Source organism: Monodon monoceros, unplaced genomic scaffold, assembly GCF_005190385.1.
Source record: "Monodon monoceros isolate NGI ecotype Baffin Bay Population unplaced genomic scaffold, NGI_Narwhal_1 Super_Scaffold_6, whole genome shotgun sequence".
Lineage (NCBI taxonomy): Eukaryota > Metazoa > Chordata > Mammalia > Artiodactyla > Monodontidae > Monodon > Monodon monoceros.
In genome coordinates, this window is record NW_021703783.1 from 89,636,398 (window position 1) to 89,659,417 (window position 23,020).

The 23,020-nt window shown below is 51.4% G+C and overlaps 1 protein-coding gene across 1 annotated transcript; it reads right to left on the minus strand.

Moving 5' to 3' along the window:
• Positions 1-780: 780 nt before the first annotated feature.
• On the minus strand, positions 781-19,911 carry IFT27 (intraflagellar transport 27). The gene is made up of 7 exons (XM_029206103.1): positions 19,495-19,911; positions 12,602-12,681; positions 12,215-12,274; positions 10,550-10,609; positions 8,485-8,602; positions 7,456-7,565; positions 781-1,011 (listed from the first exon to the last, which is right to left on the minus strand). The coding sequence occupies exons 1-7, from the start codon at positions 19,526-19,528 to the stop codon at positions 913-915; spliced, it is 561 nt and encodes a 186-aa protein (XP_029061936.1). The 5' UTR covers positions 19,529-19,911; the 3' UTR covers positions 781-912.
• Positions 19,912-23,020: the final 3,109 nt, after the last annotated feature.

Here is a 23,020-nt window from a genome sequence, read left to right on the forward strand (position 1 = left end):
CCAGAATCTGCCTACCGCCAAAGCCAGCACCCTGCACAGCACCCCCACTCCCACCAAGAGGGCGACTGAAAGAGGGTGATGACCCTCTGGGGCCCTGGAGCTGAAAGAAGCTGAGACCCCCGGGTGAGGGTGACAGTCAGAGGCAAGCTTCAATGCCAGACCTTGGCCCGCAGCCCTGATGTAAGGGGCAACGAGGAACTTCTATGGGTCTTTGATCAGGGGAGTGAAATGATGAAAGTGGTGTTTTAGGAAGATTAATCTGGCAGCAGAGACAGGACGGAAAACAGTCAAGCTCAGTGCAAAGAATTATGACTGCTTCCCGGCTTGCTGAGAGCAGGGTCATTAAAGGAAAGTGGCCTCGTTCTTGGCTCCCTGGGTGCCAAGCTCAGGGTTCCCGGCAGCTGGGAGGGGCTGGGTCTTTATCAAGAAGAGGCACCCAGGGTAGCCGGCAGAGGGCACTGTTTTTGCCAGGGACAGTAGCCATCACCAGGGAGCTCTGGCTGAGGAGCAAGGTGGACAGCGGGACAGCCAGCAAAGTCGAATCTGCTAGAATAAGGAGAGGGCCATCAGCGCCCTGGCCACGTGGCAGATTCCAAGCTGAGCACCTCAACTACGGCAAGTTGTGGGGTGGGCTCTTGCGGGGAGGTCCTTCGGGGAGGGCAGGACACCCACTGTCACAAGCACCAGCTCCCACCACTGGAGGCTGCTCTGGAAGCAGAAGCCAAAGTGTAAAATGGCACCAGGGCTGCCCCGACCAAGAACGGAATGAGCTGCTGCTTCTCCATTTTTCTCATTTTATTTAAAGCTGTCACGATAGATTGGAAGGGCTCAGGCCACTCTATCTTCTCCCATCTCCCGAGGAGACGGAGCCTGCGGCCAGGTTCCATCGCGGGGAATGGTCCAGCCAGCCCCTCACACCAGCGCCTGGAAAACCTCCAGCTTCTCCCGGTACAGGTGGTGAAACTGCTTGGCCAGGTAGTGGAAGGGGGCTTTGTAGTTTTCCATCTCCTTCTGGAGAGACAAATTGAAGAAGTCAGTTGGTTGGTTGTAGGACTGTCACAGAGAGCTCGCATCGCCCGCTCTTCCCTCCTGCCAGGTGCTCCGCCCTCTGCCCCAATTTCTCCTTCCCACCACCCCCACCACTCAGGGCAGCTACTACCATTCCTCCCGTTTTACAAGAAGGAAACTGAGACGTGGAGAGGTTAAGGTCACGTGCCGAAAGCCACACACTTGCCCGTGATGGAGCTGGGTCTGAACCTAGACCTGTTCCTGCAGAGCCTGTACTTTTAGCCACTCTCACTGTGTGTGTGACAGGATGTTAAAATGAGACTCTTTCTTGCTTAGTTTTGACTGAGGCTCCAAAGGTCAAAGCAAAACAACCGATGGCAAGGACCTCCACACTCTGGAGGGAGGAGCAGACAGGATGGAGGTCGGGGAGTGCTGTGGCACTTCCCCCAGGATGCGGGTGCTTCTCCCTCATCCTGAGGTCAGTGGGAGGGTCCCAAGAGGAAGCCTGCAGCCCGGGGACTCAGGCCAGTGCTGGACCCGGGCCTGGGAAGCATCAAGGTGAGGCTGGGGTTGGCTGTCTGGATGGCCAAGCAGGAGAGGGCAGACTGGGGATGGCCTGCAATGCCTCCTCTGTCAAACTGGGGCTGCAGCAATGCTTCCCTGGACCAGCAGTGGGCCCAGCGGAAGCCCAGCCTGGAGCTGTCCTAAAGGAACTCCGCGGGGACAGCCTCCAGGAGGGTGATGGGTCCCAACAAGAATGGACGGCCCGGAATTGAGGTCGCAGAAAAGGTGAGGAGGTGTCCTAGCCTGAGGAGGTGTCACCTGTGAGGTGGAAGCCGCAGGTGAGAAAGTGCCCCTGATGGGCGCAGGGAGGGCATCTCTGACACCTGGCAAGTCCAGAGGGGCCACAGCAGGTCCCAACAGAAGTGAGCTGGTGGGGAAGCACAGGTCCGGAAACACAGATGCAGCAGCCTGGCCCTGCTTCCCACAGCAGGCTCAGGAAGCAAAGCTGACTTTACGAATTTTTTTTTTTTTTTTTTTTTTTTTTGCGCTACACGGGCCTCTCACTGTTGTGGCCTCTCCCGTTGCGGAGCACAGGCTCCGGACGCACAGGCTCAGCGGCCATGGCTCACGGGCCCAGCCGCTCCGCGGCACGTGGGATCCTCCCGGACCGGGGCACGAACCTGCGTCCCCTGCGTTGGCAGGCGGACTCTCAGCCACTGCGCCACCAGGGAAGCCCTGACTTTACGAATTTTGACAGTCACTCAGGACTGGGCATTTTAATAAGTGAAATAATGAATAATTTTGTGACTAAAGGTGACCAAAGGATTTTTTTATTATCTGAGAGAGATCAGAAAAGTTCTGGAGCTTGCCCTAGGTTTTCTTCATCTGGTAGGAAGAACCAGCCCTATAGGGTGAGCCTGACAGGCTCTGGGAGAAAGAAAATGGTACCCTCTCCACTTAGCTATCGTTTCTCACTCTCTATGTGCGCATCCACGGGTATTTTAAATTTTTTTAAAGAAATAAGTTGGCAGAAGAAAGCACCCACTACTTTCAAGACAGTAGCTCAAACTATGAATGCACAAGAACCTGTGTGTACGGATTTTCAAACAATCCGTAGCTGGTGGCAAAAGTGCAGCCTTGATAAGAGGTAATGAAATATCCCCGACAAAACGGAAGGATTTCCAAACCAAAGGATGGAACGAAGCCGTCAAGCTCAGTGCCTTTGTTTTATAGACAGCAGTCTGGGGCCCAGGGGTGCAGTGGCCCAGCTGTTTTATGCAGAGCCCAGTCTAGAACTCAGATGCCCCAAATTTGAGAAGAGCAGCCTTTTCACTCTGCCAGCTGGGGTGACAGAAGCGCGCAAAAGGAAACCAGTTCCTGCAGAAAGTTACCGGACCTCCTGTCCCAAGGGTGGAGGAGACAAGTCACCAAGAGCAGAACCAGAGGTGGCAGTGCTGAGAGGGTGCTGAGAAATGAGAGGACAGCTGGTGGCCCAGACGAGTGTCTATACTCAACTCATGACTGCCAAGGACCGGAAGGCTGTCACTCTTCAGCAGGACGTAAGAAGAATAACTCAGTTATATTTGCAAGACACTTTTGACCGTACAGAGCATAACGTCCTAGGCTACGCCAAAGTCAAATAGCAAAACGTTACGTCAGTTGCAAGTATAGTTAAGCATTGAATGGGAAGAGAATGAGGCCTGCAAGGCACATGCACAAGGATTTCTAACTGGGTCTGAAAGCTCTTGAAAGGCAGATCTTCGGAGAACGCAACATAAAAAGTAGGGAATTCAATGGAGGCAAGTCTCTTTATACACATGGAGTGCTCCTGAAATAGCAGATGTAAACAGAACCATTTTCCAAATGCATTAGGAGGGCTTGCTAATGATAGGAATCCTTTTGTTAAATGATGAATCACAGTCTTGCTGACATCGTTTGACAGCTGTAGAGTAGGTCTGCTCTGCGTGAAGAATCTTTAGAGCAGGCTCAGACTAGTGCTTAATCTGGCCTAGAATTCTGCCCCTGAGACTCCCAAAGTAGGGTCTGTGGGAGGCCAGAGCCCTTTCTAGAAGGTTATCAAGCTGGACAGGCTGGCCTGTGTTCTAGTTCTGGTTCCACTGCTCATTAGCTGGGCAACCAGGGAAAGCAACACAGTCTTTCTGAGTCTGTTTGTCATCAGTAAGATACGGATAGCAGCAGGACTGCTGGAAGCCTAAATAGATAATGTGTGCAAGACACTTAGCACACAGTAGGTGCTCAACAAACCTCAGTTCCCTTCCCCTCACCTTCCTGCAAGGGAAGCCATCCCTATGGATCTTCCCTGAACTCACTTTTATTTAATACTGTCCAACTTCTTGCAGTAATAAACAATGCATTTTAAACTTTTAACTGCTGTTTAAAGAAATGCTCTTAAATTTTTTGGTGCGAAAATGCCAAATATTGAGGGGTGTTAGAAAGTCAAAGAGAAACCACAAAGACCTCGAATAGCCAAAGTAATCCTGAAAGAGAACAAAGTTGGAGGCATCACATTTTTTTATTTCAAACCCTATCACAAAGCTATAATAATCAAAACAATACGGTCCTGGCATAAAAACAGACACGAAGACCAATGGAACAGAATTGGGAGCCCAGAAATAATTGCCCCACATATATGGTCATCTAATATTTGACAGTGGAGTCAGGAATACTCAATGGAGAAAAGATAATCTCTCCAATAAATGGTGCTGGGAAAACTGGATATTCACATGCAAAAGGATGACACTGGATTCCTATTTTACACCTCCCAGAAATTAACTCAAAATGGATTAAACAGTTGAACTTAAGACCTGAAACCAAAAAAACTCCTAGAAGAAAACATTGGGAAAAAGATCCTTGTCAGTAGTTTTGGCAATAATTTTATGAATATGACAACAAAAGCACAAGCAACAAAAGCATAAATCAATAAGTGGGACTACACCAACCAGAAAGCTTCTGCACAGCAAAGGAAACCATCAACAAAATGAAAAGGCAACCTGCAGAATGAGAGAAAATATTTGCAAACCACACATCTGATAAGGGGTTGATATCCAAAACATACAAGGAATTTGTGCAACTCAACAGCAAAAACACAAATACTCTGATTAAAAACTGGGCAAAGGACGAATAACAGATATTTTTACAAAGAAGATATTCGAACGGCCAACAAGTACATGAAAAGGTACTCATAATTACTAACCGTCAGGGAAATGCAAATCAACCACAATGAGGTATCACCTCACACCTGTGAGGATGGCTATCATCAAAAAGACAAGAGGTAAGTGTTGGTAAGGATGTGGAGAAAAGGGAACCCTTGTGCACTGTTGGTGGGTATGAAAATTGGTGCAGCCACTATGGAAAACAGTATGGAGGTTCCTCAAAAATTAAAAATAGAGCTGCCATATGATCCGGCAATCCCACTTCTGAGTATGTAACCAAAGGAAACGAAATCACTTCCTTGGAGAGATAGCTGCATCCCCATCTTCACTGCCAAGAGAATAGTCATGACAGTAGTCAAGACATGGAAACAACCTGAGTGTACACGGATGAATGAATGGATAAAGACAATGTGGTACACACACACACACATGAATACTATTCAGCCATAAAAAAGATGGAAATCCTGCCACTTGTGACAATGTGGATGAACCCTGAGGATATTATGTTAAGTGAAATAAGCCAGCCGAGAAAGATAAATATTGTTATGTTCTCACTTATGTGTGGAATCTAACAAAAAACAAACTCAGAAGCAGAGAGTAGACTGGTGGTTGCCAGGGGCGGTGGGGACGGGGGTGGGAGAAACGGGTGAAAGTGGTCAAAGGGTACAAAACCTCCAGTTTTAAAATGAGTATGTTCTGGGGACGGAATTATAAAGAAAAAAGAAAGTCAAATGGCCATGTAGGTATCTCCTTTAGGTCTGCAGGAAAATTATGGCTGCATTTAGAAAGAGAGGAGGAGGTGGGCTTGGTGTCAGGACTTGGCTGCGTCTCAAATGGCATTTGGTTATACCTCCTTTTTAATTACAGCTTTCTTAACCGAGCTGCCGGGTGGTGCTTTTGTTGGCATCAACTCAGGGGGGGACTAGTTAACTTGCACAGTTAATACCAAGTGCTTAACTGCAGCCTCATCAGACATCATTTATACCCTCCCGTTTCAATCGTGTAGTGGCAAACACCTAACCAGAGTTTAAACATGCAGCCCAGTGGCCTTTGGTGACGGAAGTGTTGGGAGTGGGTGTTAATTTCTGAGTTCCGTCAAGAGTTCCAGGGAACGTGGGATATTGGGGTAAGGAGGCAACTTCATAAATGTGAATGGAGGAGGGGGGAATAGGAAGATACTGTTTGTGGTGGGAGGTACAGCTTACTGCTTTGCTCAAAGGTGTCCTGCATAAGAGATGGGCAACCCTCTATACAGTAAAAGCCTGCTAAATGGAACTTCACTAATTTAGCATTTGTGATCGTTGCACCAGAGGCAAAACTGACATTTATCTCTGCACAATCTAGCAATACAAGGATTTAGTGAGTAATAATAGTGTAAATGAGATTACTAGAGGGAATATTTATATTTAAAAAAGCTAACATTGACTGAGCATTTACTATGCCTCAGACTTCGTGCTAAGTGCTTTTATATTCACCATCTGACTTAATTCCCATATTTATTACTCAATGAGGGATATATTTTACTATCCCCACTTTATAGGTGAGGAACCTGAGGCACCAACAGGTTAAGTAACACACGGAGCGGCCCACAGCTAGTCCCGCTATTCACCATCGGAGGTCAGAGCACCTGCCTGCACTCGCTACTTTCCCTAAGGAAGCATGCCGCTTTGAGGGGGTTTAAGAAATTCACATCCATACGGCAACTGAATAGCAGCATTTGTCAAATTTCACAGATGCGACAACAAGGGTGCCTGTAGCTTAAGGAGAGTTTGAGTAGAAAACGACCTCAGGGCTGTTTATTAAGTAGCCCACTGACTCTCTGGGAGGACCAAGGAATCAGTCGGGGCCGGAGGCCACAAGGCCAGGAATGAAGTCCAAGTTACCACCATGGACGTTTCGGGCTGTGCCAGACATGGCAAGTCTCCCCAGCAACCCCGGGAAGGGGCACTGCAGCTGGCACCTTGGTCCCTGCTGGCTCTGAAGTGGGCGTTTCTGGGCGGCTCCCGCAGGGGGGTGTCTTGACCCCCTTCCATAGTAGCACACGAGTGTTTCTGATTGGTGTAGCCTGGGTCACGTGCCTGCACCCTGGCTGCAGGGAGGCTGGGACCTCAGAACTCCCCACGTAGGAGGGAGCTTCCCACAATACTGTGAACATGCCCAAATCATGATTATCGGGTACTGAAGGGGCCGGGAACAAATCCCTCTGACCGTCCCCCTTCCCAAGGGCTCTTGCTGAATATACCAGAGACATTCTATGGCCTGGTGTCACCCTGGGGCTGCGGCACGGTGGGGGCAGGGAGCACGGGAACCAGAAGTCAGGGATCCTAGTCCTGGCTCAACCCTTCGTGAGTCAACGTGACTCACGGGCCAGTCACTTCACCCCAACACAAAGTGGGGAATGGGGGCCAGCTCCTGGATCACGGGGCTGATTTTGAGAGTCTATGAAATAATGTGGCAACAACACTGTAACCCAAGATGTCTCATGCCAACATCAAGCGTCACTGTAACTGAACACGATACACCTGTGTTTCTTCCTAATTGAGATGCAGCTTTTCCCAGGGCCGGCTGGCTGGCTGATCTGCTTGTTTGTAACCCACGAGTGACTCCTGCTATACTGAGAGAGATCTTGGGCTAAGGGTGTAAACACCAGCTCCAGATTAGGCTCTGCATATGGTGGACTAACAGCTCCATGCGTGTGAGGTCATGTGAGAAACCGCTTCCAGCCGAGGTCTGCTCCAGACTTGGCTACGGTGCAGGCGGAAATACTTACCACGGATGTTTCAAAACATTCCAGGCCTTGGCCCAGTGCCCATGCCCGGGTCTGGGCCGACTCCACCACTCGCCTGCTGGCCAGGTCTGTCTTGTTCCCCACCAGTACACCTACTCGAGAGAAACAATCGGAGCATCGCATTTAACCGTGGCCGTCTGGGAGGACAGCTGGAGAGATAAAAGAGCAAGCAGCCTAATTCTGAGGTGTGTAAAACCTCATCTGAGAGAGGCTCCCTGATCCGAGGTGATGAGCACGACCGGAGACCCCGCACTGGCCCCCGAGGGCCGCAGCGGAGCGGGAGGCCGGCACTTGGCACCTGCAGCTTTCGCTCAGCCCCTCTGCTAGACCTCCTGGGTACCTGTCCGCCTCCCCTCCCTAAGGCTGCAAACCGTGAAGGCGAGGACCAAACTGATGTGAGCATTTGCGATCATTTCTAGCACATGGAGCAAACTTTCAAAACGGTCATTAACACTAATCTGAGGGCTGGGCTCAGAGTCAGGCATTCAGAGGTAATTTGGCTCTGTTGCCAGCTGCATCCGCTGTGGCTAATTTTTGAGCCTGTCTCTGGAGATCGCTTTCCCTGGTCTCTAATGAGGAGAATTTGTTGATCTCACATAGGGATGAAAAATAAACTGATTGAGAGCATTCAGAAGTGAAAACGGGCCTTGCATGTTTACTGGTGCCCCACATACAGGAGAAAATGAGGACTGCTTCCCTGGGGTTAGCTTTCCGGAAATAACGACTCATATTCCTATCACAGCACCTTCCACCTTATTATCTTGAGTCACCCCATAACCCTGCCGGGGGTGGGGGGCGTCAGCAGGCCCATTTTACAGACTCACAGAGGTGGGGCAACTCACTGAGGTTTCCGTGGTTGCTGAGGCAGAGCCAGGGTACGGTCTAGACCATCACACTCAAAGACCAGGGCACCCTTTTTCTGCACCCACAGCCATTTCTGCAGTGACCTTGTGCTCTTGAACTTGAAGGTCAGAGGTGCTGCTGGGAACCCCGGATGCCTGCAGTTCGTACCTGGGAGGGTGGCGCCTGGCATCTGTGACCGAGCCTTCTCCAGCCACTTGCTGCAGCTGGTGAAGGACTGCTCGTTGGTCACGTCGTAGACGAGACACAAGACGTTGGGACTCTCCCACTGTGCAAGGGGGACAGGATGGGGACACGTCACTGACAGCGAAAGTGACTCCTAGACTGGGGAGGAAATGTGGCCTTCTAAGGGAAGGGACACGTGGGCAGAGGGAAGTGAAAAATTCTAAAGGGGATGTGAATCAGAAAACCGAGCCACATCCACAGAAGAAAACGATTCACCCACAGGAATGAATGGGAGGGCTGGGCGAAGTGGCGGGGAAGGCCTAGGTCTGGGATGGTGACGGTGAGGGTGAGAGCTCGCATCCGATCGTGAAACCTCCCAACTTTGCAGGGCTGGTCTGAAGATCCCTACTGTGTAGCTGAAGAAACTGAGTTCAGAGAGGGTAACTGACTTGCCCAAGTCACACAGGCTTTAAACACCAGGGTGCGGCCGAGGCTTTTCTCTACCCAGAAATGCTTTGCCTGCCCCGGTTCCATTAACTCATTCTTCTACTCATTCTCATAGAGGGCCCACTATTACGCAAGGTGATATGTTTTCTGCTTCGCAGGCCTGAAAGAGCATCCTTTCTTTGTTAGCCACTCACTGGAAGCTGGTTTGCTTACATTTTCCTAAGGGCCGGCTTTTCAAAAGACAAAGGACACTTTCTGCTTCTCCTGCAGCGTATCAGCCCTAATCCAAACCAGACCAGCAACTGGACAGGGTTCGCTGTCCCAGTTAAGAACCAGTGCTATGCTCTCAGGGGCTGGCGCCTTCAGGGGCTGCTCAGACCCCTGGGCCATCCTGCTGCCTGGCACGGGGCCGCGGGGCAGCCCTGCTTAGGCTGTGAGGTTAGTCCTGGTGCGTGTGACTCTTGGCGATGCCCCGGTCTCTGGGGACCCCCATCCTGCACAATTAGAGGCTGGTTCATCTCTGGGGTGTTGTCACCTCCCAGGGTGTGAGGGAGAATCCTTTTCCCTCCAGCTGTCCTTGGAAGGCCAGCCCAGAACTGGCTCTGGAGGCCTCACCCTCCTGCCCCTGAGGCTCCCCTCCTGGAGGTGCCCAGGATGGGAGGAGCTTGGATTAAATTGATGATCCCTTCACACCTTCACTCCACAGACTACAGAGCTCTAGCTAGAGTCACACTGACCACCCCTGTGCACATGCAGGAGAGACCTCCTTCCTCCAGGCCCCAGTGAGGGGACCCAGCATGGGCAGCGTGGGACCCTGACTTGTCCAGACACATCATCTCTTCCGCTGGGCAGCGCCGGACAGTGTACAAGGGAGCCGCGTGGGAAAACACCAAGAACTGATGTGTGAGGCCAGCCCTGTGTGAAATTACCATCATTAGATCTATTTCTCTTAGGCGAAAAAACAGGGTGGCAGTTTCTATTAAAATCTAGCTGTTCTTGGAAAGGCAGGGGAGGGCTCTGGAGATCGCAAACCTTCTAAGTAGCTCACTGGCCCACATTAGCGGAACCGTTACCTTGGAAGGTACAGCAAGCTGGATCCTAAGAGGAAGGCTGGGCGGGCTGGATGAGCCTGGGGCGGCAGCAGGGGCAGGTCCCAGAGCAATCCTAGGTGGGACCAGGGGGTGGGCTGGGAAGGTAAGCCTCACTGTGGGGCCTCTAGGGCACCCCCTAGCGGGGAAGGAAATCTTTGCTCCAGACCCAAGAGGTGGAGGAGGGCTGAAAGAACACCCCCAGGAGGGGGTTGCTCCAGAGAAGGGAGGCCCCGGAGTGGGGGGCTGCGAGGACCGAGGTGCACAACTCTGGTGCATTGGGAGTCAGCCATTCCAGGGCCGGGGGGAAGCAATCACGAATCACATGCAAGAGCTGCTCCTACCTGCCAAGGGGCCACCAACCCCAAGGCTGGGAGGAATGCCCCTTACAGGATGTTGCCATGGTAGCTTCTCCTGATGGCTGTAGTGAAGTGAAATTTCTGTGAGGGCATTGTTAAGGGGCAAACCTTTGGCGGGAGGTGGTGGTGATAGGAAAAAGACTGAATGCTACTTGCCAATTTATCCAGCATTTCAGAAAACAGCTCCTTGCCGGCCGAGTCAAGAATGAAGAGTTCCTGGAATCATAAAGACAGGTCCCAGGAAAGCCTACACATGGGGAAACCCCTGTCTGCAAATCCCCGCTAGGACTCCCGGCGCACCTTCAGGGTGACACACGCATGCGCACGTGCACACACATTTGTCTTTTGTCCAAGGCACGAGGAAGACGGTGGGAGGAGGAACAACGGTTTCCCACCCCAACTGGCTCTTTCTGGGCGGCATCTCACCCCTCCTAACCCCAAGTGCAAAAATACCAGGAACAAGCCGACTTCCCACCTGGCAGAACAGAATGCTAGACAGGCTGACAAGTGCTCTGTTTTCCAAAAGGTCATTCTGCACTTTGTTAACGAAATTGATTTTCAAATCTTAAAACGATCCTTTTTAAAGGAGGTCACCGAGGAGGCCTGGGGAAGGCATTTAAAGTAGGACAGTCTGTCATGGTTCTGGGTGGCTGAGGTGTGATTCTAGCAGAGGGCGCAGGATGACCCTTCCTGCCCGTGTCCGAACCTTCACCGGCCCAGGTGAGAGCCCCTCCCCAAGGCTGCCATTCCAGGAAGTCTCCCCTAAGTTCCCCGTTAATTTCCTGCTGGCTCGGGCCTCTGGCACATGCTGTCTGAAGGTCAGTGACCTCCTTTGCTTTGCTCATTGGTTGTCGGTGCACTCATCTTATCCCTTCTCACTGTATCCGGGGTACTTAAAATTGCTTTTTGCTCATGGACCTCTTTAAGAATCTAGCAATTCTTAAGGCTTCTCTCCAGAAAAGCACATGCAAACCTAGCATCTTGCAATTCAATTTCAAGGGTCGAGGCTTCCCACAGAGGCACCCAGGTTAGGAACCTCAATACTCGGTAAGTTCTGAGGGTAAGACCCAGAGCCCAGTCTTCCTCATGTCTTCTTCCTCATCCCTTCCATACAATGCTTCCCGTGTTCCCCCCAGCCTGTTCCTGAATGCTCAGACAAGTCTAGGCCAAGTCCTGGCACTTTTAGGTAGCTAGTCAGACATGAGTGGGTCTTGCCCCATCCTGGACGGGGTCATCTTTCCCTCCCCAACCTGGACACTAGTGATCAGAACCCACCCAGAGATCCTCCCTCTTCTAGTCAAGGACCACCAGCCTTATCAGGACCAAGCAAGATAAACCTACCAGCACAGGTCGGTGCAGGTGCACCAAGACCTAAAAGGTGCTCAAGGTAACCTGGGGTTCATTATGCCGTATTTGTAATACATTAGCATTGCGGTTTGGGTGCTCGCGCGCAAGCGCCTGTGCACTAGGAGAAAAGTTACGGGACCTAAAGCTGTCAATCAACTTGTCAGTCAAATGACGCAGGACACAGGGAGGGACCACCACTCTCAAAAGCCCAACCCTACCCCACTGCGGGCTGCTTCTGGTTTCCAGACAGCCCACTCTCATTCGTTCTTGGGAGTGCGCTCTTGCTCTGCTTAAGAAAACTCTTAGTACTTAAAACCATTCTATGTCTCTTGACTGAAATCTCTCCCTTGAGAAGGCAAGAACTGAGGAAATCGCTGTCCCCCTGGTGACAGCACTGCCTCGCTCCGTGACCACGGAGCCCTCGGGCGCAGCTGGGGCAGCATTGAGCCCCCTTGGGGCGAGGGCACCACTCACCACACTGTCCCCTGTGTCAGGGACTGGCACCGTCTTCACCACCAGATCCACCCCTGTTGTCTGTGGAGGAAAAGGGAGAACACGCACGTCAGGGGTCCCAAGGGGACACACGTCTCCGGCTCAAGTGTCTGTGCTCTGGACTCACTTCTGGTGTGGAAGTCAGAGAGGCCCTAGTCTCGTCCAACTCCCTGCCCACGAGCGAGCTGTACACGGTGACCAGCCAACCACTGGCCAGTCTGCTCCACACACTGCCCCGTGCCCCGTGGCTTGCGGCCATACGGTCAGGCCTCTTAGGGCTTCTTAAGGACATTTGGAAAGTCACTGCCCCAGGGTTATCTGATCACTTGTCTTTAAGCCTCCGCCAGGCCTATGATGCCCACATCTCACCAGGGTGTAGTTCTTCTGGAAATGGGCTCCGTCGCTGCGGAAGATCTGGGCCAGGGCGGTCTTGCCCACGGTTGGGTCTCCTGTGAGGTCAGAGTAGAAGAAAAACACCGCTTTCATCCCAAGCTGACTAGAGGCTCTCCCATTCTAGAACGCTGGTCTAGAAACCGAAAGCCTCAATGAGTTCTCAGGGAAAAGGTGATTGAGTCTCATGGGAACTTGCTCCGGGGTCGCTGGTAGGGCAGCGGGTCCGTGAGACCGATCTTCCAAACCCATGATGGCCAGTCTCTTTTCTTCCGGGCTAATCCTTTCATCTACAAAAACCCACCCAGAAGGTAACAGAGCTGAAGGAGAGCTTCTGAGCATTGGAAATAGAACTGACACTCTTCCGCTGAAACACACCCGACGGGGAAAACCTGTCCCTTTCAAACTTGAAATTACTTTGAAGTCTTGAAGGTAAGGAAGTGTGACCAGGTACAGACTTACAGGTTCAGCTCTCTAATGGAACCACTTTGAGTTTACAGCGTCCATCCTGAGAATCCTGCATACTTTTCTGGGGTGGGGGGGAGAGGGTGAGAGTTGGGTGGGTTTCTACATTTAGGAGAAACAAAACGTCAGGGGCTACATTTGCCATCCTGAAGCCCATTTCCAAGTGACATTTTCCACCTCCACCTCCTGGTAACCCATCTGCGACCACTGCGGGCCCATCTTCCCAGGGCCTCTCCTCTATCGGCAACAGCCACTGGTTCCTCTAAGCCCGTCTCATACCTACCGGCTCCATCTTCTCGGCTTTCCTTTGTTAGTGGAGAGCCCCATAAACTGGTACCTGGAAACTAAAGATCTATGTCACAGTTTCAAGTCTGAGACCTGGACCTTTCACAAGGTGGTCAGGGGCAATTTATTCTGGAGTTCCTCCCGGGCCCCCAAGGGTGCTGGAGGCTCTCCGTGCCCATCCTTAATTCTCCTGCACCCTCCCCACGTCCCCACCAGTGGCTCTGCGTGGCTTCCTTTGATACCACACTGTGTTCACCTGCAAGACCTTTCCCACCTTGAGAGTCTCACTGATTCTCCCTCCATCACCCCGCGCCCTGGCAGAACACCTGTCTGCTGCTTTCTCACCCCCTTGATCCTCAGCAAAACCACCACGCTCGCATCCTTCTGCCTTGCATCCCTTGATGCAATCGTCTCACCTTCACCCCGTTTTACAGGCGGCTTCAACTCGCCTCTTTACTTGACTCCTCGATAGCCTGCCGCCCTGTTCACTTTTCAGTTTTGACTTTTCTCACCTATAATTTTCTCTTGGGAGACAATTATTTGCCTACTCGTGGCATTTCATTTCACATTAACTCCTCCAGGACTGAGTGAGCTAGTCATGTCTTGCTTTTCTCTTTGCCACCATTTCTTAGAAGGGAACCAACACGGGTTGAGCCTGTCATGGACCCATTCATACAATCTCATTCGCTCCTTCCCAGCCCCCAGGTCCCAGCCTCCACCCCCCGCCGGGGACTATCATTAACCTCATTTGACAAATGAAGGTACTGAGGCTCAGAGAAGCTGGGTAACCTGCCTAGGGTTCCAACATCACCCTCTCTCCGCCAGATTCCACTCCTCTCCTAGAGCTCAGGGACCCTTGTGACCCATTTCTAACACTGCCCCTGCAGGTCTTCATCCCCGCAGCCTTCCGGGACACCGGGGGGGACCGTGGGCTGGACTTTCACTGGGTACCCATCCATCTCAGGGCAAACAGAGCACATCTTGTGCAATGACTGCATCCACCCTCCCGACTTCAATTTTGCTTCTGAATCCAGTTGGAAATTGGCTCTTCCCGCTTGTGAAATTCCCCACAGATTTGTTCTGGTTAATTTCATAACTCTTGCTTCCCACTGTCAGTCAGAGTCACCCACACTTCTGGAAAACCTCCTGTGTCGGCTGAGGAGGGATCCGAGTGAGCCCAGGAAGGCGAGACCACTGATAAAACACATTTGCAGGGCAACAAAATGACAAGTGCAAATTCAAATAGCACAAGCTGAGAATCAAGGCATCTGAGGGTGCAGGGAGGAGAGAAGCTGATGAGGGGTTTCATCAGCGGGGAGGACTTCCCTGGAGGAGGCTGAGCCCAGGGGTGACGGCGGGGGGTGGGTGCACTGCTTGATGGAGAGGGTGCCATCTGCAAGGGCACGATGCAAGGTCACCTGCGACCTCATAATCGCCAAGTCCAGTGGTTTTTCCTCAGTTCTCATGCTCCCCAATGCCTCTGAAGGATGAATCGGCTTGAAGCAGCATCCCGCCCCCGGCAGCCCTCTGGCCCCGGGGACCCTGCACCGGCCTGGTCCTCCGGCTGCTCTGCCTGCCTCCCAGATGTGGACACTCCTGTGGGCCTGTCCTTGGTCCTCTGTTCCCACCTACTCGGTCCCACTTACTCTCGTTACCTCGACTGTCACTTCTCGTGCCAGGATCCCTCTCCCAAGCTTTGTGTTTCCCACACCCTGTGGGTGTTTCCACTGGAATGTCAGGCCTTCCACCGGATCTCAGTGCCTACAGCCAGGCTGGGTCCCGAGCGGTCTCGCCCATTTATCTTACTTGTTCTCTTCACCACTCTCGATGTCCCCAGACTTCACCCACCGTCACCTCTGAAGGCTTCTTTTCCTTCCTCCCAAGTCCAGTCAGCCTCTTCTTTCCTTACATCATTCTCTGTGTCTCCAGCCCACATCTCCTTTGTTGTCATGACCAACACTGCCCTAGTTACCTCAAACTTCAACCTGGGCTCCTGTCTCAGTCCCGAACCCACCCATCCATGCTCTGCCTTGTGATGCTGGAGCTGGGACTCTGCACACGTTTCTCTTTTGCCAGGGATTTCCCATCAGGCTCTGCCGATGTGAGTTCAAGAGTAAGGCTGGAAGGCTGGGGGCGGGGTGGGGGGGACTTGCTCCTTCCCCTTGGCTTTGCTGTTTCTCTTAGTGTTATCCTACTGACGGCCTTGACCCAGCAGCAAAGGTTAGTCGCTGCCTCCAACTGGGTTTTATGTTTTTGCACTTCTGGACCAGCCTCACAGATACCAGCGTCAGTGGGCAGCATCCCCTTCTCAGAGATCTGCGGCTCAGCTCCCAGCACCCTCCTGCACTTTGAGGTTCTGACAACCTGCCCTCTTCCCTCTCGTCCCGCAGCCCTGGGATGAGGCTCCTTCCTGCAGTTACTCTCCGTGCTGCCTTACTGTCCCCTTTTGTCTTTCCAGTCCTCCAGTCCCTGTTTAATGAACACCCCACACTAAATCCTCACTGTCGAGATACCTGTGTAGTTTCAGCTTTTTGCCTGGACCCTGCCTCGTGTAGCACTTGGTACCAGGAGTGGCCTCAAGACACAGACCCTCAGGATGGTCTGGAATTGGTTTGGCGGTTTCTCACCCTAAACATGGGGCTGAGCTCCTGGCCAGTGGGCAATGGGTCCTAGTGATGGGTGGCACGTGCTGGCATCACACACTGGGTACCACCCCAGCCAGGCAGTGCCCCCTCCTCAGAGGTCTGGATCCCAGCTCAGGGTTGGGGGAGGTTCTTCTTCAAGCTTCTGACGACTCTGACCGCCACCCACCAATTCTGTGTCATCACAACGTTGTCTTCTGGCTTTTTCAGTTCTCTGACACACGCTGAACCAATTCCATATATTAAACTCTCTGTTGAAATGCCTAATGTATTTTCTGTTTTCTTGACTAGGTCTGGACTGAAAACATCGCCCAACTGGCCCTCTCTCCTTTTTGTTTTTCTCCCTGCTCTAACCCACCCTGAGCTTGGCATCAACAGACATATCTTCATAAAACAGTGCTCTCCTCCGGTGACGCTCTCACAGAGCCTGTCAAAGGATTCTTTCCGCTGTACGCCCCTCCCCACCTTCCAACTCTGTCTCTGACTATCCCTTACACAAAATCTGGGCTCTACAGTCCTATTCTCTTGATCCCTGAAAATTCCTCGAAGATAACCTCCTTTCAGGTCACCCTAATCCAAATCCTAATCCTGCCCAGCCTCTGAAGGTCGTTTCTCACTCCTTTGTCTTTACCTGTGTGGCTAGTGCAGCTCACTGCTGGTGGCATGAGACTTGACATCAGAGCAGCCCTCCAGGGAGTCAGGTTTATCATCCCCACGTATGTCAAGAGGCAGTAAGTACAGCATGGTACTCAGGGCACAGACTACAGCTCCATCGCTTACAAGCTGTATGACCTTAGGTCAGTAATCTCTCTGGGCCTCAGTTGCCACATCTACAAGATGGGGATAACAGCTTCTATCTCATAAATTGTTATGAGGATTTAACGAGTTAACATGTACAGTGCCTGATATATATTAAGTAATATTTATGTGATTTGGAAGCACAAAATATAGATAAATGTTAAGTGTTGTTTTCTCTCCATCTGAATCAGAACAACTAGCACCTGTGCCTTGAGGTATTTCTCTGGGATCAAAGGGCATTCGATTCCTGTTTCTTGCGTTATAAGCTATTATGCACAACTCAGCACTTCCTTGAGTGCGGGGGCTGGCCGGGTTCACCCTTGTGCTCCCAGTGCACCTTGCGTGGCAACTCACACATACTAGGTGCTCAGTAAATATGTGGACTGAATAAGCACTTGAATTATCAGGTCCCTCGGTGACTAGTTATGTGAGAGAAAAAAGGCAGATTGACTCCATTTTAAACAGTCGGGGGACTTCCCTGGTGGCGCAGCGGTTAAGAGTTGCGCTCCCGATGCAGGGGGCCCAGGTTGGATCCCTGGTCAGGGAACTAGATGCCACATGCATGCCGCAACCAAGAATTCGCATGCCACAACTAAGGAGCCAGTGATCCACAACTAAGGAGCACACGTGCCGCAACTAAGGAGCCCACAAGCCGCAACTAAGAAGCACACCTGCTGCCACTAAGACCTGGCACAACCAAATAAATAAATTAAATAAATATTTTTTAAAATGTGGTGTTTGTTTTAAAAAATAAGATAAAATAAAGAGTTGGCCAGTGAGGGGGCCTGTGTGGCGAGGGTGGGGTGAAGAACGAGGTTTTGATGGGTGGTGGAGGTAGGGCTGTGTGCAGTGATTCATTCTGCTGAGGTCTTTTGGCCCCTGAAAACTTCCAAGAGGAGATAGATACCCTTGAGGCCTCAAAAGGAGGCTTCAGATTGAGGGCTAGGTTGGAGTTCAGGAATGACTTCCTAGGCAGTGGATGAAATCAGGTAAAACTAGTACCTGAGGGTGTGGGTATAAAGAAGGGCAAGGAGTCTCGAGTTGAGGCCTGAGGATGGTAGAGTGTGGGGCTAAGAACAAAGCCCTGGAAATCAGATCACCTGAATCTAGATCCCAGCTCAGCCAAATCCAGCTGTGTGACCCAGGGCAAGTGTCCTAACCTCTCTGGGTCTCAGCTGCCCCATCTGTAGAGGAGAATGACAATAATCCTGACCACATAGGGTTGTTGAGATGACCCGTGGTGAGGGTCTAGCACAGTGCTGACACATAGATGGTGCTCAGTAATTTAGCCTCGTGATGGGAGTTGATTTAAAAGAGAAATAGGAGAAAGAATAGTCAGAGAGAGAGGCCCATTTAGGAAAAAAAATCTAACTTCAGAGAAAAACGATCCCACCTTATCCACGAAGAAACTGAGGCTCAGAAAAGTGCTTTGTCCAAGAGGACACAGCCAATCTGAGGAACAGCAGAATTAATTTTGTTACACAATACTGCCCCCACTGGTGCTCTGGAAACTAGAGGCTGCTCTTGAGAACCATTAATTTCTTTTGCTCAGTATGATATGATTGACTATGGTCAGTCAACTTTCTGTGTGACCCTTTTATTTCCAAATTGGAAAAGTCATTAAAAATACCATCCTTTTTGGTCTGGAAGAGAGGAATCAAAAAAAGGGATCTCTTTTTCCTCTGCATAATTTCTCACTGCTTCTTTCCTGAACTGGTCAGACAAACCCAGAAAGGTCACAGGTTTCAACAGTAACACAAGTTAAGAATTTTGGAGGTAGGAAGTTAGGAATTTTAGGCCGATCTCGGGGTTGAAATCCTGCCTATGACCTTCCTTCGCTAGGGGGTGACCTTGGGCAAGAGACTTCACCTCAGTGCCTCAGTAAAGTCAGAACAATCCGGCACTTACCCCAGGGTGCTACCTACTGTGACAGGATTAAATGAAATGCACGAGCCTGACAAGCAGTAAGGACTCAGGAAAGTACATCTGTGCTCTGTGGTCCCAGGTCCATAATCCAGGCAAATGTTTTTCTAAATGAGCAGTGTGCATGCCACACAGGCATTCATTCTACAAATATTTATTGAGTACTTACTATGTTCTACATATATGTTCTGGGTGCTTGGGATGTATCAGTCAGCAAAACAAAGATTCCCACTTTTGGGGGATTCAACACTTACGTCCTCCTGACCATGAGACAGCACTGTAACTTTGGATCTTAAGTCAACACACATAGCTTTTTGTAAACTCTGGTCAACTGTACATTACTGTCTCCTATCCCTGTTTGCATAAGACTGGGGTCAGGAGAAAAATCCCGTAAGTAAAGACCACCAAAGTCACTGATGCCTAACTTTGGGGTACAGCACCTGGTTTAGCTGAAGCACTTATGGTGTGCTTAGCCTCATTTTCTTAACACGTCTACTCCTCCTGAGTACGGCTCTAATTGGTGACGGTGGTCTCAGAGTATGACAGGGAGTGAAGGAAGCCACCTGGAGCTACAAATGTGCTCTGGAAGATAATTCTTCCACACCTAATGAAATTTACTCTATCAGTAATTGCATTAACTCGCCTTTGCGAGACAGAAAGGGAAAGAGGGTAGACAATTTACGTGAACAAAAGCTCTCGACAATTTATGAAGTCTCTGGACTCCGGAGACTGTATTCACCCGCAAGTTTTCAGACTCACCTGCCAGGATGCATTTGGCTGCCAGCTTCACCATGGTAACCAACCACCTCCACGGACCAGACAGAAGAGCGGCTGCTGGAGGCGTTGGTGGCCCTGCCTGGGAAGGGGAGTGGGGAGGGCTAGCGCTCAAGGGGCCTGTGGCCGCGGTGGGGACAAGGACAATGGGGCCTGGACCCTCCGGACAGCCCGCGGGGAGGATATCGGGCGCTAGGGTCGCAGTGGGGCTCACAGGAGCGCCAGATGGGGCCAGGTTCAAGGCCTCAGAAGGCAGCCTGGAAGGTGCCAGCGAGGCGATGCGGCTCTCGTACTCGGCCCAGCCCCTGGCAGTGCGGTCCGGGAATAGTGAGTGACCCAGCAACCCTCCAGCCGCAAGCACGGAGACAGATGTGCTCTCCAGGAAACCATAGCCCGCCTGCCCCGCCTCCTCATCGTCGTCCTCCTCCTCGTTGACCGTCGATTGGCTGCCATCAAAAGCTCCCACCCCGAAGGCTCACGGAGACCAGTGGGAGGAGGGGGCGTGGCTAACAACATTTCCTCGCAGGGTAATTCGTAGTAGTATCTGCTCTTCAAGCCTCTCTCGCTTGACTAATAGTTGTAGGAGATGTCAATCATCTCCGCCTCCCGCCCCCACACAGCCTGAAAGTTCAGGGAAAAGCAGTTCCAACGTCGTGTATCCAGAGGCGGTGTTAAAAGAAGCTTTCTGATTGGCCAGAGACTGGCTTGGACCATCTTCGGGAGGAATGGGGACTCGTCGTATCCTCCTGCCCTTCTGGAGGTGGGTTCGCCCACGAAGTGGGCCGGTCGGGAGCGCGGGAGGGTGGAGCGTCGCTTGCCCCGTGGACAAGGTGCTGTTGCCCAGGCGGAGCTTTGAGCTGGTTTGACTTCCCCGAGGTTCTTGTCGCTCCCCCAAGTCCCAGATTCCGGGGAGGGCGGCCGTACGGTGCATCAATCTCGCAGGGGAATCTGATTTTTAAAGCCCAGGGATATTATGCGCTTTAAAATGTAAAATATGAAAGTGTTAGAAGTGACGTGTGTGGAACAAAGACAAGTGAGGGATGTAGAGGAGTCGTTGGACTCAGGAATTGGAGGCTGTACTTTCCTCTGAGTCCAGCCCCTCTTGTAAAATGGACAATGTGTCACATACCACATACGGAATGAAAGCGAGCCTCCAGGACACTTCCCATCCCACAGGGAGGCTCCGGATATATCTGTGGACTTTCCGGGGAGGCCCCTCTTGCTGGCGGTCAGGAACCCCAGTCTGCAGTCACTGCTGTCTTCCTGACCTGGGCAAGTCGCCTCACTCCTGAGCCTGGTTCCTCATTTTTAAAAGGGGCTAGTGGAACCCACCTTCTGAGGTTGTCCTGAGGCTTAGAAGAGAGAACATCTGTAGGTGCCTGGGACATAGCTCAACGGTGACGAATGGATGAATGAGAAGAGATTTATCTGGACAGATTGGGTTTATCATCACTGTCATATGTTGGCCAGATGCATGCACCCCTCTTCTCACTCTCGCTGGTTCCCCTGGGATGGCTGGTGCTGAAAGGGAAGAGCAGCCCCTCAGGGAAGACACCTGCCCCCAGGATTCGCCATCACATGCCTTTCACTTGGCTACCAGCCTTGTGCAGGGCAATGAACACACACACGCTCTATAAATCGCTGTGAATGCTTCAGCCTTGAATGGGGAGTGAAATAGTGTGAGTTGTCTGGACTTTTCTTTCCTTGGCAGTCATTCCTGGTGGTGTGGTTAAGACCTGTCTCCTGCATTTCTCTTACCTACTTGTCTTCTTTGGAGACATCGGGCAAGTCTGTCTCAGACACCCCAGGCCTCGGTGAGTCACGAAGTCTCTGCCTGGTCTTCCTGCCTTCGCCTCCATGCTGTCCTGTCAATCCCTTAAAGGACCTCTTGAGTGAGTCACCCTCCTGAGGCAGCTCCATGGGGCTCAGATGCTGAGATCTGGGAGCCTCAGTTTCCTTATCTGTGAGGGGCGGGGGTGGTAATAATCGCACCTCCCTCCTAGGGCTGTCCTCCTCGGCACCACATCTGCTCTGGCCCTTCCCTTGCTGCTCCTGTGTGCGATTTTGGTCAGCAGCATTGTAAGAGCATTTTGGATCTTCCCAGAGAAGTGGTAAACCCCATACGGTGAATTCTACCACCTCACTCCACCATCCCAAGGGCCTTCTATACACCATTGATGACGAAACAAAAGCAGCATGACTGTCACTGGGTTTTAGGTGATCAGAGAGTTTGGGAGCCCTGAGGGCCCTTGAGAAATTCTAGTCTCACCCCTCCCTGAGCAGCTATAACACAGCTGGAGTTTGCTGAGCACACACCGAGTGCTGGCCTCATTCTGATTGCTTTAAAGAATTCATTAATTTAATATTCATGTGCTTATTTGATAGTCACAGTAACCCCTGTGAGGCTTGCATCATCCCTGTTTGATAAACAGGGAGACTGAGGCCCAAATGAGGTGAAATCCAATGCCCAAGGTCACAAGGCTAGTGAAGGGCAGAACTGGGAATTGAACGCAGGTAGACTATCAACCTCCTGCCCCTGACAGGAACCTCTCCTGCTTCTAATTCCCTCGCACTTCTTCCCATCCTAGAGAGTAAATATTTATTGAGTTCACTGCACTAATAGCTCCTGCTGATTGAGCATTAGATATGCCAGGCACGTACTAAAGCCTTCACATCCTCTCTCTTGTTGGATGCAATGACTCTAGGAAGTAGAAACTGTCATTCCTTTCATTTCACAGGTAGGGAAACTGAGGCCCACAGAGAGCCCAGGCTCGTGCAACAAGCCAGCTAGAAGCAGAACCAAGCACAGGTCTCCTGATCTTGGAACCGGTGTTTTTTTTTCCATTGCTTGATGTAGTCTTTCCTGTTTCATTAATAAGCTTTCCTTGAGTGCCTACCCTAGGCCAGGTCCTGAGCTAGTTGCTGGAGCCACGAAGTGAAGGTGACAGAGACCCAGGCAGCTCTGGGAGATCATGGACACGTGGGAGTACCGGCCCAGAGCCGCAGGACCCTGCGTTTTCTAGAGGAGCCAGGAATCTGGGTTTTTTCTGTGAATTCCCCTGACTCTCAAATTTTGGCAACGAACTTCAATTTAAAACACCGCAGCTGCGTAGAATACGTCTGTTGTCCGCTTCACTCTGGGGGCTGCCCGTTTGTGACATTTAGTCAAGAAAGACAAATGTGTGAACAAATCCTCTGACAAGGATCGATACAAGACCCCAAGGAGCACCCGTAACCCTGGTTAGGTGGAGGGAGTTAGGAAAGATATTTTGGAAGGAGAGCCTTGAAAGGTGGGTAGGAATTTATGAGGCAGAGACAGGGGAAGGGACTTCCTGGGCAGATGGAACAGCACGTGCAAAGGCATGGAGTTGTCAGAGTGAGTTGAGCATTTGGAGAATGGCAGGTGACTCTCTTGTCTTAGGTGTGAATGGGAGACTGTAAGAGATGGGTCTGACCCAGGCCTTTGCTCGAAGCCAAATATACAGCGGAATGGCAAAAGAAAGTGAGGCAA

Bases quoted from the DNA above. Each gene is read 5' to 3' on its own strand.
- IFT27 (XM_029206103.1), bottom strand. From the start codon at position 19,528: ATGGTGAAGCTGGCAGCCAAATGCATCCTGGCAG. The intron at 12,275-12,601 runs GTGAGATGTGGG...TTTCCTCCACAG, and splicing joins TCCAGAAGAACTACACCCTG to ACAACAGGGGTGGATCTGGT. The intron at 10,610-12,214 runs GTGAGTGGTGCC...TTATGATTCCAG, and splicing joins CTGACACAGGGGACAGTGTG to GAACTCTTCATTCTTGACTC.